The sequence below is a fragment of the Diadema antillarum genome, unplaced genomic scaffold (assembly GCF_040938485.1).
Source record: "Diadema antillarum isolate AM-2024a unplaced genomic scaffold, OU_Dant_1.0 scf00000123, whole genome shotgun sequence".
In the NCBI taxonomy this organism is placed as follows: domain Eukaryota; kingdom Metazoa; phylum Echinodermata; class Echinoidea; order Diadematoida; family Diadematidae; genus Diadema; species Diadema antillarum.
Genome location: NW_027271012.1, coordinates 6,765 through 23,520, shown reverse-complemented (window position 1 = coordinate 23,520; position 16,756 = coordinate 6,765). Strand labels below are relative to the sequence as shown.

At 38.0% G+C, this 16,756-nt stretch overlaps 1 protein-coding gene across 1 annotated transcript; it reads right to left on the bottom strand.

Annotated features, from left to right (window-relative positions):
• Positions 1-13,562: 13,562 nt before the first annotated feature.
• LOC139720185 (uncharacterized) lies at positions 13,563-16,475 on the bottom strand. Its single transcript, XM_071631549.1, has 3 exons — positions 16,248-16,475; positions 15,252-15,501; positions 13,563-14,476 (listed from the first exon to the last, which is right to left on the bottom strand). The coding sequence occupies exons 1-3, from the start codon at positions 16,473-16,475 to the stop codon at positions 13,563-13,565; spliced, it is 1,392 nt and encodes a 463-aa protein (XP_071487650.1).
• Positions 16,476-16,756: the final 281 nt, after the last annotated feature.

Genomic DNA, 16,756 nt, shown 5'->3' with positions numbered 1-16,756 from the left:
AGATTGAAAACGAATATGATATGCTAAGAAAAGCTTTCCTATAGCAATATGATATCTCGAAATATTTTCGTTCTCTGATTCTGGTGGAATATTCTTAATCATTTCTTCACATTGTTCATGCTTAGTTTCTAGTTTAATTGAGTTGAAATAAATGTTTTTCCTTACAACTTCCATTGAAACTTGTCAGTTGTTTCATAATATGAAAAGTAAAACGTTCTTTAGTTCAGTACAAGTCGAAGTCCAAAATTACACGCGTGTACCTCACATTACTATCCACTTTTTGTTTTACCGTTACAGATTTTACGAATGGATTCGTGAATATGGCGAGCATCGCGTCCATAATGTTACATGCACCATCAAAGCTGACTTTCATAAAGAACGACTCATGCTATCGGTACCTGTGATGTCTGTCATACTGTACTCAAGTCCCAAAGTATCCGCAGTAGCATGGTAAAATGTTAGTCGCACATCAGTCGACATACGACCTAATGATTTCGAAACAAGGACCGCCGCCAACTGCCGACAACGCTATCGCTCTTCCCGTACTGCGGCGTACCATTTCCGAGCCCGGTCCGTCCATCAGCCGCCATCTAAGCCAGCGGCACTCGGCCTCGATGGCGCTACGTACCAGTACGGGCGACGAAACTCAGCCCAGGAGGCTATTCGCCTTCGGGCCGCAGGAACAGCCTGTCTCCATGAACGGGAACCAACGCGGAGGGACGCGCAGCATAGACATGATCAACGCGCGCAATTTTCCTGCCGTGATGACGAAACATTTCCTGCGGAGGCGCGCGTTCAGCACCGATATGCACCTTCGCGGGAGTGGGACGTCTTCATCCGCCGACGACAGCGGTTTGCGAGTCACTCATGCCAAGTACGGCTCCCCAGCGGGGCCGGGACCCGATCAACGACCACCCCGAGGTATTCTCAAGTCCGGCACTCGATCCGATTTCGGCGACCATGGCCACTCGCATTTCAAAAACGTGGCCATATCACTTCCGGAGGTGTGGCAAAGGTCAGATGGAAGTCTCGTGTCCTCCCACCCGACCAACTCATCGGATGTCAACGCTGGGGGACGGACTTCTGTGGGATCATGGGTAACTTACCCTCTCTCGTCACGACCATACAGTCATCGCAACGTCCATCTGTTGAGAGGTAAGTAGACAATGGTAGAACTAACAAACCCAGAAGGCAGAAGTAAATAAATGGTAAAGGTGGAGTAGGCCTAATCTATACGAAATTGTATATAGATTAGGCCTACACGGAATTCACGTATTTCCCTGAATTCTGTTACTCGTGTCATATTTACTTTTCATCTTACCTGTCATTGGGGAGACTGCATTTCTCTATAAATCCTTCTCATCAGCTGGAAAATAATTGACAGTAATAAGATTATGCGATGAAGAAAAAATAGTGACCCCTTTTATTATCTTCTGTCTTCTATGTTATGCACTTCTTTGATGTTCATTTCTGTAAATCAACTATGCACTAGAATTAAGTGGATGCAGCGCTTTATTCATTATCAATATTACCATCATCATCATCATCATAATCATCTTTGTCGCCATAGTTGTAACGCTGAGAAATATTTTTCCCTGATCAATTGGCGGAACCAATTACTTTAGAATGAAAATTATCTTGATATCGTCACCAAAGTACTCCTCGCAGCTCTTTTGAATTTAACGAAGTATCATACAGTTCACCAACACAGACAACTTGACTGCTTGACGTGAATCTTTAAAAATGTGAATCATCAAAGAAAATAAAATCTAAATAGTTACTCTGTTTAGAAAACGGTTTATCATCTCAGACAACGCTTTATTATCACATCAACATTGGACGACCAAAGATTAAATGAGATATCATTAAATAAAAAATAGCCCAACTAAAAAGTAGTTAGTATGGATTGTTATGAAAATTTAAACTCAAGTACATTGTACCGTCTAATGGCAATTTGATGAAGAAATTTTCTGAAATGAACACTAGACCCCATCGGCTATGTTAAGGAACGCAGTTATTTAACTAGAATTTTATAGGCTGCAAAATATTAACAAATTACGATACATTCTTCATTCAGCAAAGTATTTGCTACTAGAAAATTTACGCGAAGCAAGTGCGAGTTTAGGGAAGTTTGCCTTTGATGAAGGTATTGAATCACATCTTTTTTTTTACGCAAACGCTTTGCTATTTATATCATTGTAAATTGTAAATTGTAAACGATAGCGGCAATAATGATAAGAAAAATCAGAAAATGAAATACTATCTTGTATTCCATTAACCTGAAACGGCTAAATGGAGGCTTTTTCGTGAAGAGCATAGCTCTCGGATTTCTACTTAGACCCAGGGGGACCATATAGCACATTAAAGTTTTCATTGTGTCAGTCCATCAAACTGCTCTATCATCATCCCCAATAAACAATTTTAAAGTGAAACGTCAAAATATACGTTTTTATTTGAATAGATAGATTGCGTTACTATCTTTTTATCATCGGGCACTCTCAGGGAAAGAAATATTGACCATAGGCCGGTGAGGGCAGCATCATGGAAAACAGCACTATTTATTATGTACAATGTCTGATGTCATATTAGTAGAACGATATTGAGGAAAGATAGATAGAATTTAAAAAATAAAAAATACGACATGTTAATAAAATTCGACCTTTTAAGGAGGTGTGCAGGTAAGTGCTAATTGTTATCCACAATGCTATGCATGCCATGCCAGCTAGGGCAGCCAAATTGTCAGTGCTATTTGATGTCCTTAAAAAATGAATTTTTATGAAATTCTGCTTAAATCTTCGTTACAGCGTTCAACTAGAGGGACAACACATATTGTTGTAGAGTTTCAATCTAGTGAAGATAACACATGGAATTAACCGAAACATCACAAATTCATAACGTCTAACTGCGTTATCTGACTTTTTTCAAACTTTTCACAGAATGTTTCACTACTATCTTTACCTATACTGAATTCTTTGTTTGGGTATAGACTTATCACCTTTAATGTTCCATGATTTATTTCATCGTCTTTGGTGATAATATTCAGGAGGGTCTATTCCATAAATGAATGTCATATTTCTTGGCGGCTCTTATAGATGACTGATGTTATGTGCTGATTCCCATTGACTACTGTCATGGGTTCGATATATATCTGTGTGTGTGTGTGTGAGTGTGTGTGTGTGTGTGTGTGTGTGTGACTTTTATGAAAATAGTAATGTTTCCATAGTATTCCACTCTTTCTTTTCTTCATTTTTTTTCCTTTCCTTCATTCCTCCTCTTCTTCTTCTTCTTCTTCTTCTTTTTCTCTTGTGTTGTTTTGTATTTTCTCCCCCTCCTTTCCCATGCGTTCCTGTCAGCCTGTTGGCGGGCTGATTATATAATTATATTTACTATATTGTGATGTGTAGGTAAGAGCAGTTAACCAAATTAGGTGCATGTGTATGTGTGTGTGTGTATGGGTGTGTTTGTGTGTGTTTGTGTGTTGCATGTGTACAGATAGGGCTGGGGGAGGAAACAGGAAGGGAGGGAACTGGTGGGGGTGGTCATAGGGACTCAGGAAGGGATATGAGTTAGTAGGTGGGCGGGTATTGGTTGATAAATAATATGGTTCCATTATTTATTACTGTATAATTTTGCTGCATAATTCATTTGATGATTATTAAGATTAATGCTAGAAGAATTGAATTATCACTGTTAAATTTAAGCAATTTTTTTGAGAGCATAGGGGAAGTGACTGTATGTAAATTGATAATTGTTCATGAAAATGTAATTTTTGTTATGTCATTATGTACAGCAATAGCAAATTTTGCTATTATGATCACAAATGTATATTTTCGTCATTTCAATTGTAGCAAATGAAAATTGTTATTTTTTTTTCTATTACTTTGAATGGAACAGAATAAACATCGTTGAAAAACAAAAAAGTGAGTAGACTAGCATTCCTGCTGTTTTGATTGCAGCTGGTAGCCAAGGAAACCGGCCTCAATAGACTCAGGAATTATTACAAAGCAATGATGTTATCTTCGTCATCACTTCAACATGTTCAAGGAATAGAATCACCTGAATATAAAATAATGCTTGTCGGTTGTCTGTTGCGCTCACATCCAATCGCACATTCCCGGGGGCATTAAAACGTAAGCATGATTTGACAGAACAAGTTTTGTTAGTTCACATTTCAATGAAGAAGGCACCTGTTTATTCTCGATGCTGATACGCAGAGTACTATTAACGATCCACATAAACACAATTAGAAACAATGAGAAACAATGGGCGAACATGATAATATGATATTTTTTTTATTGAATGGTGACGCCTTTTACACGTTAATGAAACGTGTTTCATGTGCGTCGATGGCATATAAATTACAGCTAAGCGCTAGAGAGCATCATTTTTTGAGGCCACCTTTTCGTAACAAGGCACAAAGATTCACCCAGAAAGAATTTGTTCCTCGTATTTAGAAATAGCTGGACGCAAATTAAAAGATCGATATCATATTCAAATTGTATCACATTTTTGATATTTCATCACTATGCCCCACCCCTCCCCCCTCCCCCCCCCCCAAAAAAAAAAGCAGTTGTGCAAGATAGTACAGCATGCTATTATAATCATCTTTATGTCATTATTGTCTTGATTTTTTTCTTCTGGTTTGTTTGAAACTATCTAGCCACCCATACATATAAAAAATATCATACATTTATTTAGGAACTTGCTGCATTCCCATATTCTGTTACGTACATGATTGTGATCACGTTATATGGACGATTTTGTTTGCACAATAGTAAATTACTCTTATGATCAGTATTATGAATGCATGTTGTATCCAAAGCATGAATTATTAATTTTACACACACTTTTGACGGCAGAAATTGTGATATTCCAGTGTTCGTTTTGTTATGAGCTGCCAATGTCTTAATCAAGTAGGAAACTTAAATGCATTCATTTTTCAAATTGATTTCCCACAGTGCCACCCAAAAACGGTCCGCAGACTACAAAGCTTTTCTCCAATATGATAAAGAAGTAAACCTTTGTGTACCGTCTTGCGTATGTTAGGTCCTGTGTGAAGTACATCCATTGTTGTTGTGCAATTTGCTGCAGTTGCAAGTTCATGCAAAACACCTGTCGAAACAACAGGTGCAACGTGTTCATTTCAGTTTGCCCCGTGATTAACATATTTTTTTTTGCTATAGTTTAATATTGATCTATGTAATTTAATGTTCCTGTTGAGTGATTGATGAACGTGAAGTGTTGTGCCTGTTTGAAATATTTCGCGGCGTCCCAATGGAAATGTAAATCTGTATGCACGGGTCATTCTTTTTGCTGTCATGGGTTAAAAGACTTGGGAGTTTGTACTTTGTATTTTCATTTCGTGCATCTTTCCATCATTCTATATCTTCAAGATGAAAAGAACGGTTTCATGAAAACTTCAAATTCATACAGGCTTCATCAGGCTTAAAGATAATCTTCAAATTCCAAGATTTCCATAGGTTATGATTCTGTCAAGAAAAAAATATCGCTGTTTTCTAACAAATTGTTACACGGTTACACGGTTTCCATTTTTTGCAAGAATAATCTATGATTTGGACTTGTCTAAACTCTACTCACACCTCATCAGCTGCTCATACAATATAAAAAAAGAAGAAAGCGCTGTTTTCTAATATGTAATAGTTGTGTTTAATAGTCCTTGCACATGGTTTCCATTTACAAGAATTACCTATGACTGGACTTGTCTAGACTCTATTCAGGCATCATACAAAATTTAATGTTGTCATGGATACAGCTTGTTGTCAAAAAGACTTGAACAAGTCATGAAACTGTCCATTCATCGTGAAACTCTCTATCGTGCGATTTAAAGGTGTGCTCTGCTGCACTTTGTGAGGTGTGATTTTTGTTCTTTCGAAATGTCAGACTGAAGCGAAAGAAAAAATCGATCCGTGTCATGTCCGTCAATCTTATCTGAATTTTCAGCTGGATTTGGATTTATCTATACGCTTGAGTTTCTTTTGATAATTCTACGAGTGGCTGTATTGGATAACTTTGTATATTTCGTGAGATTGCTTACGATAACACGAGTGTGTGCGTGTATTGTGCTCATTGTTTATGTATGAATACTTCTCAATGTGCATGAATCCATGTGTATACCTTTTTTTTTTTCAATAAGGAAGGGAGTACTTTAGCCTAAATTATAGACCACAATTGAGCCTGATGCCGAGATTGCCCTATGGGCAATTTCCCTAAAAAGCGATGAACAAAGCATGCAGTAAGATCAGGCACCTGTCCCGACAGGTTTCAGGCTATTCACAAGGCCTCCTGCATTTCTTTCCCCCACTCATATATTTTTAAGATTGCTTTGTTATGGTGAGGTTAATCATTCATTTATTCTGTTTAGCAAATCAGTATAGTCGATTGATATGTTTAAGGGATCTGATATTTATCTAATGCTTACTTATTCAAATTATATGGGACAGTGCAGCAAATTAACATTAAGGAGCTCTTGCAGTCTAGGGCAGTAGAATGTAATAGGTTAAAGGTATAGTTTCTGCGGTCAGTTAATAATGTGTTATTATTATTATTTTATTATCATTATCAATATTATCATTATCATAACTTTCGTACAACGATGAGGGTCTGGTTTGTACTTGAATGATTTCTTGCTTCTTTTTTGCGTCGATTCCATGCAGGAGAGTGCTGGTAATGACACTGTATTGGCAGCGTGAGGAACTCGCAAAGTTTAGGAATAAATGGAGTTGAAAGACGAACTGATAAATCGAATCAAACATCGATATGTAGCAGTTTTCTTTGCTTCAGCACTCAATTGCATTATCACGTTAATGACGATACTTTCTGGGTATTTTTAGAATCTCTGAAACGTTTCATTGGATGACAAAAGTGAACTAGTTAAAGACTTACCTTTGGGGAAACATTCATTCAATCTTGGCTTTTAAAGATACACCAAACAGTAACATGCTTTTCCGCAGTAAAAAGAGGTCTGGATAATATGTCGATAAGAGTAAAAACAGATAAAGGATAACTCGATGTATTAATCAGCATTGACTCTGAAGCAAAGCATCGATTGGAACTGATGCATAAAACAAGTAAAACAAAGACAATAAAAACGAGAAATCGGGCGATATTGATGTTGATATAATAATGCTGTTACTCTTAATGCTGTTAGGTAAGATATCGAAATTTACATTATAAGTATATACACGTGTCATGAATTGAGTGAATGCAGAAATATAAGTAGAACCAAGTGGAACACATCCGTTAAGTTAAAGGAAAATCGAACCATTCATTCAAGGTTATGAATTTCAAAGTTTTGGATTATCCATTTGATGTCTTGGCTTCTAAGAAAACTCCAGCAGTTGGTGATATGATGCACAGTATATCAGAGCTATATGAAAAACAACAACAACAATGAATATTAAGAGTAATTTTATTTCCCCCGCATGCCTTCAGAAGGCGATGATTTCGTTTACCCTTCAGAAAAATAAGAATGATTGGAATTCTCTTTACATTTTTTAAATAAAATAATCCATTTGTACTGTGACATGAAAAACTGTTATAACCTACTTGTCCAGCGATGTAATACGCTGAAACTTGGAATAAAGTCATAACTGTTTAACGGAGTGTCCGATCTTCCTCCAAATTTCGCTGATGTTTTACTGATATCTCTGAGTAGGTTCTTATGAATTCATCAATGTATATGTAATTACAGTAAATTCCCAGGTAGTGGTCGTGATAGTCAAGGTGGTAAAATGTTAGATGCTCTAAACTGTAGGGGCAGACTCAGAGAATTAGGCAGGTCGATTGTAAATCTGGAGTATGTAACCTCATTAGTTCTTGAAGCCTTTAATCACCAGCTCGTGTTTCATAATTTTGGCACCTGCAATGGCATGCAGGGTTGCTTTGACCTATAGAAAGACCAGACCTTGCTTGATTTGCCGATGAGATTCTTTGATAGACAAAAAGCCGAGTTGATAGATTATCGATACCGTCAAAAATAAACCTCTATCAGAGCCTCAGAGTTCCACTTGAAAATGCCAGCATTTGATATGGACGCTCGATCGACTTGTGTTGACCTCGAGCGAGGGATCGATACCGCCAGCTCAATCGTCTGCTTTCAAGGGGGTTAAAAGAAGGGTTCTCCTTTGTTTGACGACACCTCACAACTGTCGCAATATATATTGTCCCAAAAGTATCGAGATGGCTCTGGGGGAAAACTGAAGAGTCGTAGAAGGACAACTTAACCAAGACTTAAAGGACTTTCTTTTTGCTGTTTCACACATTATCACTCATGATTACAAAAATGTACTGCAACTATTTTCATCTCTAGATATCCTGATGCACGCATGGAAACATTAATTTTATGCATATATTTTCCTTGTTATGCCCTTTAAATTCTTTACCAAATCCATAGCCATGGCATCATACGTAGGCTATCTATTGAGGTTTTGCATGTGTGCTTTTTTTTTTGGTTTTATATTCTAAAAATAGAATAAACCAAGATAAACAAAATTCTGCCTTATCCATGTGGTCCCCGCTTAACGCAAGTTTGTCCACTAACAAACAAAGATCTCAACAACATGCTGCACTTTGGCTAAAATCAGAGTCTCATTCGTACGAAGCAATAACTAAACACACTGTAACTATCCAAACATGTGTGTAGTATTAAGAGTGTATTCAAAATGTTAAAGACATTAGATGGTACACGTATAATCACAATACTTACAAATCCCGTTTGTATGTGTCATCATCTTTATCACCTGTTTCCCAGGCAGGAATTTTCAATTTCCAAAGTTGGACCCAAGCATTGGTCAAGTGACTTTATTTCTTATTAATACCAAATCAGTTTGATGTTGATACATTTGAGACATATCTTGTGTTTGTTTTTATTGTTCCATACACCATGTTTTACAAGTATTAAGTTAACCATAAAGAATCCAAGAAATTGAATGTGTTCATTGTCGAATACAACAAATAAGAAGATGAATATATGTGAAAATTATATGAGGAATCGAAACACCGATGAAAACATAGCTGGGAGGTTACCTATCATGATCCAATATTGAAGTAAAATAAATCCTTGATCTTTGGAAAAAATGGAGCGTTAGTATGTTCAAAATGTTGCAAAATTTGTTATTCGTTTGGCTTTTTTATGTCAATAAGAGTTTTGAGAAATCATTCTCATTAATCGATATTTATTTTTTTTTTAATCAGCCTCATCATGAGTCTTAATCTTTTCAGAAATCAGTCTTATCAATCAATACTTTTAATAATTCTAACTTTTCATTCGCATGTAGATCAACAAGGCAGTCATCCGAACGGGTTCTCTCCGCATGCGAGTTCACACCTCAACATCGGCAACGCAAAGTCGCAAACGCGGTACACTTCGGCACCCGCAGCGCCCAAACCCCGGGCCAGCCAGGGCGCCGCCAAGCCCGACCACCAGCAACGCGCACAACTCCACCACGAAGACGAGCAGGGCGTGGCGGTGCAGAAGCCGACGTCGGAACTTCTGATGAAAAGAACTAAAACGAGGGAGAGGACGTTAAAGAGCAGTGCCAGAAAAACTGACCATAACCACAACGATGCCGAGAACGATGATAACGAGACCTCGGATGAGTCGAAAGAAGACGATGATGACAATGATGATGAAGAGAGTGAAGCGAATTTGAACACGAAAGTGAGGAAGTGGTTGTCATCTCTCGATACGACGTTATGCCAGCGATACGCAAGGAGACAAATGGCGAGTCTGCGAGAGTGGGAATCGAGTAATTATAAGACTTGAAGGAACAAGCGTTAGTTTAGATTACCTTCTAACGTGTTTAACAGAGACCTAGAAACCCACTGAAGACCCTTTGACAATTCGAGAAAAACCAGCGGCACCTATGATGGCTGTTTTGATGTGTAACAGTCATAAGGATACAGTGAAGACGAGGATATTAACTGTATTGCATTGTTCTACATCATACATGAAATCGCGTGCTTTCAATATATACTTGCCACTTGAATATTACATTATTATTATTATGCTATTCGGACAAACAATTTGACTACTGTGATTTCGTTACCGCATGTATATAGCAGTTTCTTCAAAAGATGTGTGAAATGGGAGATTATCGGCGTCTTTCTAGCCTTTTACAAAGGCAGCTCGCTATGATTTCAGCACACGCACACAGAGAGCAATGGACTCGCACACACAGCGCGCGACCGGCGAGCTGCTACGAGTGCTCGCTCCAATCCGACCGCTGTGTGCGTGCGAGTCCACTGCTCGCTGTATGCGAGTCCATTGCGAGCTGTCTTTGCAAAAGGCTAACATCTTTCCTGTCAAGTAATGAAAAGACAAAACTATAACTAATAGTGATCAGTTTTCTTAGATGCTAACCATGTTCATTCACACTTGGTATATGCCTAATTGTTGTGCAGTATATGTATTAAGAAAAGTACACAGTTTTGTGCACAGATAATCGCTTTATTTAGATACTTGTTTATGTCGACGGCATAAAGGATATCAAACATAAACAAAACAAAATGTGCCATTCTATATTTTGTGATAACTTAATTCATGCCATGTGTTGCCGTTTAAACAGATAGAGGTAAAGACGATTTTTTTAAAACATCTATAAAAGAAGAAACTTCTCGACCATGTGACATCTCCTGAAATAAAAGTTCTATATTTTTTGCCTTCGATAAAGACAAGGCAGTATGTTTCCGAAACTCGTTTATTACTGTTATTTGCAGGAATGTTTTATTCACCCATTGTCTACATCATAGTGAACCCTATATACAGATATCGCTTTATTCAAATACTTATTTATATCGACAGCAATAGGAGTATCAAACAATAGCCAAACTAAATGTGCCGTACTATCTTTTTGATAACATAATTAATTCCATGTGCTGTCGATTGAAGTCAATGTGGAACTGAAAGTTATAAGTTTAATGCATAAATATCATTTATTATCGATCACTGCTGAAAATATGGATAAATCACCACGATTTTCTCCTCTTCGAGTGATATTTCCATTCAAATTTTACAAGGGAGGTGAACATAAATCTGTTTCACAGATTTACTCGTACGATATCAAAAACTCACGTGTTTCCCGGGGCAAAAATTTGAGCTAAACAGCACTATGATCCATATATTTACATGTCTCTTATAGTATTAGAAGACACGCAGGTGTGACGATTTCGAAAAAACAACAGCAACACCTTGCAAACGAGAGCTTTAAAAGCATCACCTTTACATGGTGTGCTGACAGTAACCAGTTGATTTTATAGTCGACAATTTTAAAGTCGACAACTCAAAACAACAGCACAAGGATGTCATAAATGGCATATTGACTAGCATTGCCACGATTGTAAACTTTCGTGAATGAAGCATTCCAAAAATACCATAATTCTTCCTTGCTTTCATTATTTTGTCGCATTCCAACTGTTCTTATGGTTTAATTATGAAAATGACGTCATCTCAGTGAATGTACAGTGTAACAACCCTAAATCTGATATACATCATTGACATAGATATCTTCCTACGTGAAGAGGGTTTTTTTTTTTTCTGGCTCAAATATGAAGAGTTTAATTGCAAAACGGGATAAGCGGCATTTTAAAAAATTTCAAAGTAAGTCCATCATCAGATAGACCAAGATAAAATCTTGCCAACGATCAAATCTTGTTACATAACAAGGAATATTCTTGAAGTTACGACTAAAATTATCCATATTTTCTCATTATTTTCTCTGTTTCTTAGCAGCTTTAATCGCAAATATCTCAAATTAAAACAAATGGAGATAGCTCGTTTTGTAATCAGGCTCTTCATTATGATTGATATCATCTGGTTATTTCGGTCATGTGCATTGCATTTACTTTCCCAACGCTATAACTCTCACATGTAATTACGTTTCTTTGTCTGATGCTATAAGGCTATGGTGTTATGCTAATTTAGATGATTTGATTACAATGCGACAAAAGCATGTAACAATTTATTTCTGTAAGCCTGGTGATCAGATTTTAGTGCTGTAGTAGTCATTTGATGTGAATACCGTCACGTTATGGAAATCTAACCATCATCCGAGTTGATAGAATAAAGTTATTGAAACATTGTTACGAGTAGTTGTTCTATATTGTCTTTTGTTTCTGTCAAATAATCACCGTAATTTCATTTATGTTTATTTATTCATCGATTCGATATTTTTACAAGAATACACAGGGTGGCCTGGTTCAGATCTGAGGGGCCTACTTTACAACAGAGCCATGAAAATTGAAATACATTACACAATTAGCCTGTATGTTTCAGCATATCATTGACAATGAACAGCACATAACACACTAAGACAAATGGAAACACTGAAACGTGTAAAGTACTGCAGCAACCATAAATAAAACACAATCAAGCTATTATATCTGGAAATATGCATAATAATCCCTTGTGAAATTGTGTTGTGTTTATGAATATCAAGCTAAATTTCATTATATCACCCAATGCAGTTCAATAGGCTAGGACATAGTGTCGGTGTTCACTGTTGCGTTTCCATGCAGCTTTACACGCGGATAATACTACTGAGGGCGTCATCGCGGGTAAAACTTTCAGCCAATCGGGCAACTTCAACTCACGCTGTCACGTGACGCGCTGTGCACATAATCTAGTACGCCTTTGGCATCATAATGTAGCAAACTAGGACGTACGTAGGTGTACGTGCCGTGCATTCTTATTTTTTGAACACGGAAAAATGTCCTTCATCACAGACCTAAAATATGAGTAACATATATCCTAACACATGATTGTTTAGAAAAAAAAACACACACACAAACAAACTCAGACACGTAGGCCTACACAAACACTTAACATATACACATACATACATATACAAATATTAACCATTGCAAGAAAGACAAACTAAGGGATTAAGTAATGAACTAACAATGCCACCTGTAAAAAAAAAAAAGGGGGGGGGTAACGAAACTAATCTTGACTCACAGCTAAAGGCTCTCGGTATCATTATGCTAAAAGTTCAATTTGATATTGGGAGAACACAAGCAATTCGCCCAACTTTGATCAGAGTTTAATTCAAACATAATACTATTTCCAAGCAATTTGATAAGGAATACTTGTAAATCATGAACATGTACATGTAAGTCATGTAAGACATGTAAGACATGTAAGACATGTAAGTTATAAAGCAAGATAATAAAACTTACTTTTTATTTTCCATAAATAAAATTCTTAATTCTTTAATTCTTAAATAATGGGCCTATATGTGTTCACATTCTTGTTATAAAACCCAATTGTCCTGCAGTATGACATATACAGTGTAATACGATGAAATAACCTTGGCGTCAATTATTCATTCATATAGGTTGGTGATCGATTACCATTTGAATATCATAACCATGAGATAACATTGATTTTGTATCCTTTTTGTGTCATTCCAGTGTTTCCTTTCAACGTCTGCTCTCCACAAGGGAGGGCAAATTGTCCACTCTTAACCAGTCGTATGGGTAATTAGACATGCATATTTGTCTTTAGATGAACACATAAGAAGTGACTCACAGGAAGTAATCATATTTTACTGGTGATTTTCTGGTCTGTGTTTGGTACGACGAAGCCACGACCAAAATCTGGCGGTGCAGGCCGTAAGCTCCCCCAGGGAAGGCAAACATTTCTCAGTAGACGTGACCGCGTCAAACAGCGCGCTCAATATACATAAGCCACAGACGGTAAACGCCGTGTCGCAGATCATCCAGGCAACGCCATTCATATCGTATTTGACGTATTCAAGGTCGCCGAACCCGACTGTTGATGTGATCTGAAAAATGAGATAGAGACAGTCTAAGTAGTTCCACCCCTCATCGGAGGCGACGATGTATTTCATTAAGAGAGCACAAAGGTTTTGATGAATGAAGACGATGAGAAAAATGAACCAGAGCGGTGACCTTACTTTACGATTGTCCCCGCCTCTATAAGCTTCTTCATTTCCCTTCTTTATGTGTTCTTCTGATAGTTGCTCCGACGTCGCTGTTATGGTAGCTACTGTACTCATTCTCGCATCAACCCCAGCCGATTGCGATAAGCCATACCGGGTAGATCGATCAATGCCAATGTCATCATTCGTCCCCATCGCTAAACTTTCAGCTGGATGCGACTCCCTGATGCCACGGAAATGCTCGGGCCGACTAGATTGCAACGCCCATGCTGCAGCACGCGTCGTTGTTCGCGATCGCTTGTCACTCTGATCTTCAGTAACCAACCCAGAGGCGCCATCTTGGATCGCCGAGGTCGTCTGTCCGTGGACTTTAGCCGTCGATACGCAGCAGCACAAGGAGGCGACTTTGGTTAGACGACGGTAAAGGAAGTTGACGGCAGATTGGTTGATCCGGCCAAGCTTTCTCATGAGCACAATGTTTAGTGGGATCCCTATGACGCCGTACATGATGCAAACCTGGCGACCGAAACGCGTTTTTGGAGCCAAATATCCATAGCCTGTAGTGAAGTTTTATTTTCCGAAGAATGAGAAGAAAAAAAGAATAGACGACATAAACAGACAGAGAAAATAAGAAAGAAGTACGAGATGGAGAAAACAAACGATAAGATTAATTCTTGGAAAACGATTAGCATTCTTTTTATCTACATGATTGAGTAAACACAAAATCTGTTTATTAAACACACACACACACACACACACAATGAATAGTATATTTGGTTTCAGATATTGTGGTATAGACTGATAGGTCTTTTGCAATACTGTGATTGAAATGACAGTATTCACTACACTTGTGAACGTAGCACTCTAACATTTCCTTTGTAGCAATGTTCCTTTGTATAAACGTTTGTTCGTTTACTATTATAGTACTTGCAGGATTCTTCTGTCTTTTGATGTTTGTTTGTTTGTTTGTTTGTTTGTTTGTTTGTTTGTGGAATTTTGTTCCTTCTTTCCCTCAGTTACAGTTCGTTATTTCGAAGGTTCATTATTTTGAAGATTCCTTTATCCGAACATGAAGGTTCGCCATTCCAAAGGTTCGTTTGTCTGAAAATGAGATAAGGTTTGTCATTCCGAAAGTTCGTAAGTACGCAAAGTACGCAACTTTTTTTCTTTTCATTTTGAGATTAACAACCTTACACCTCATTCGGATTAACATTTTTTCGGAATAACGAATCTCGTTTCATTTTCGGATGAACGAACATCAAGGTTTAGCGAAAAATATGCGCTTCGGAATAACGAAATCTTCGGAATATCGAACATCGCCCTTTTCCTCACCGATGGTGGAGACAACTGAAAGACAAAAGTGGAAGCTGTTGCAGAAATTCCATGTGTGGATCGTGTCGATGCCTAAATCCTCCGAGAGCTCCGAGAGGATGTCATCGATGACCGATGTGTCGTTGTCGTCAGGGAGCTTAGGGATGACATCGTCAATGATTGTCGTGCCGTTGTCATCGATGATCGTCGTGTTGTCGTTGTCATGGAGTTGACTGTGCATACGGCCCGCACGCACCCCAAGAGCCCATATCTGCGATTAAATGGATCACGACAAAGATGCGAGATTTCTCTGTGTGAGTGTGTGCGTTTGTATGTATGTGTGTAAGTGCAGTAGGAAAGGGTTTCAATTGAATAGAATTACTTTATACTGACTATACATGTATCGTGTAGTCGTTACCTCGTAATATGATTACACAAGACAAGTGTTATAATGCAACGTGTATTCTTCATAACCTATTATAGTGCTTGCGGGATCCAGAACTGAAATGCATGATGTTGTGGTTCCATGACATTTGCTCCTGCGACAATAGGTGTGATTTCTTCCATGAAATGTCTGCACGCTAAGCCAAACATGAATTCAACCCACAGACATAACCCTAACCCTAATCCTAATCATTACATCAGAAAACCCTTTCACAACCTAACCCTAACCGTAAGTCCTTGGAGAAAATAAAACCGGAGAATTGTCGAGGGGCAAATGTTGTGTCATCAATGTTGTAACCTCCCATGTTTACCCATTTCAGTGAAGCCCTTAGAGTTCAAATTTTAGAGTACGCATTAAGTTACGATTGATCACTGTCACTAAAGATATAAAAGCTTCAGAACAAACACATTGATATTTTCTCATTGAATAAAACAATACCCGGCAAATCATCTCTAATCCAAAATATACATTTCAAAATAATCCATGTTGATGAAAGAAAACATCCCCATCCGCAGGCTCATTGTTGATCAAAAATACGACAATACAGTAAAAGCAACGAGAATATGACCCACCTGATGTAGTTTAGTGTGGATATCCAGCCTCTTTTCCCTTTTCTCCTCCATGTCGTTGTCGTACTCGAGATGGACGAAGAGAAAAGATCCAGCGATCAAGTACGTCGTCCATATCACACAGCAGAGAACGTTCATAATAATTAGACTGCGACGCCCGTCTCTCGCAACCATGGCGACAGGCATCTTTTCCTCCTTCTCATTTTCTTTCTTCCTGGTTGAAGTCGCCATGATGAACCAGCAATTCTAATGCCGAATCTTCTTGCATGTGATGGAAGACTAGGAGAAATCTTCACACTGAACACAGGAGCTCGCGGGTGAGCAAAGTTAAACAAAATCTCACCAAGATTTCATTATTTACAGCATTTTTCCAGGTTCTTTCAACATTCGCTACGCAAGTCTTAACACCTGAAGTGCCGGTATATTTTCTTGCACATTTCATGAAAATAGATCGGCGGCGAACGTTGGCTGGCGTCCTTTTATATAATATTGTCGTCACAAGAATGTAGCTA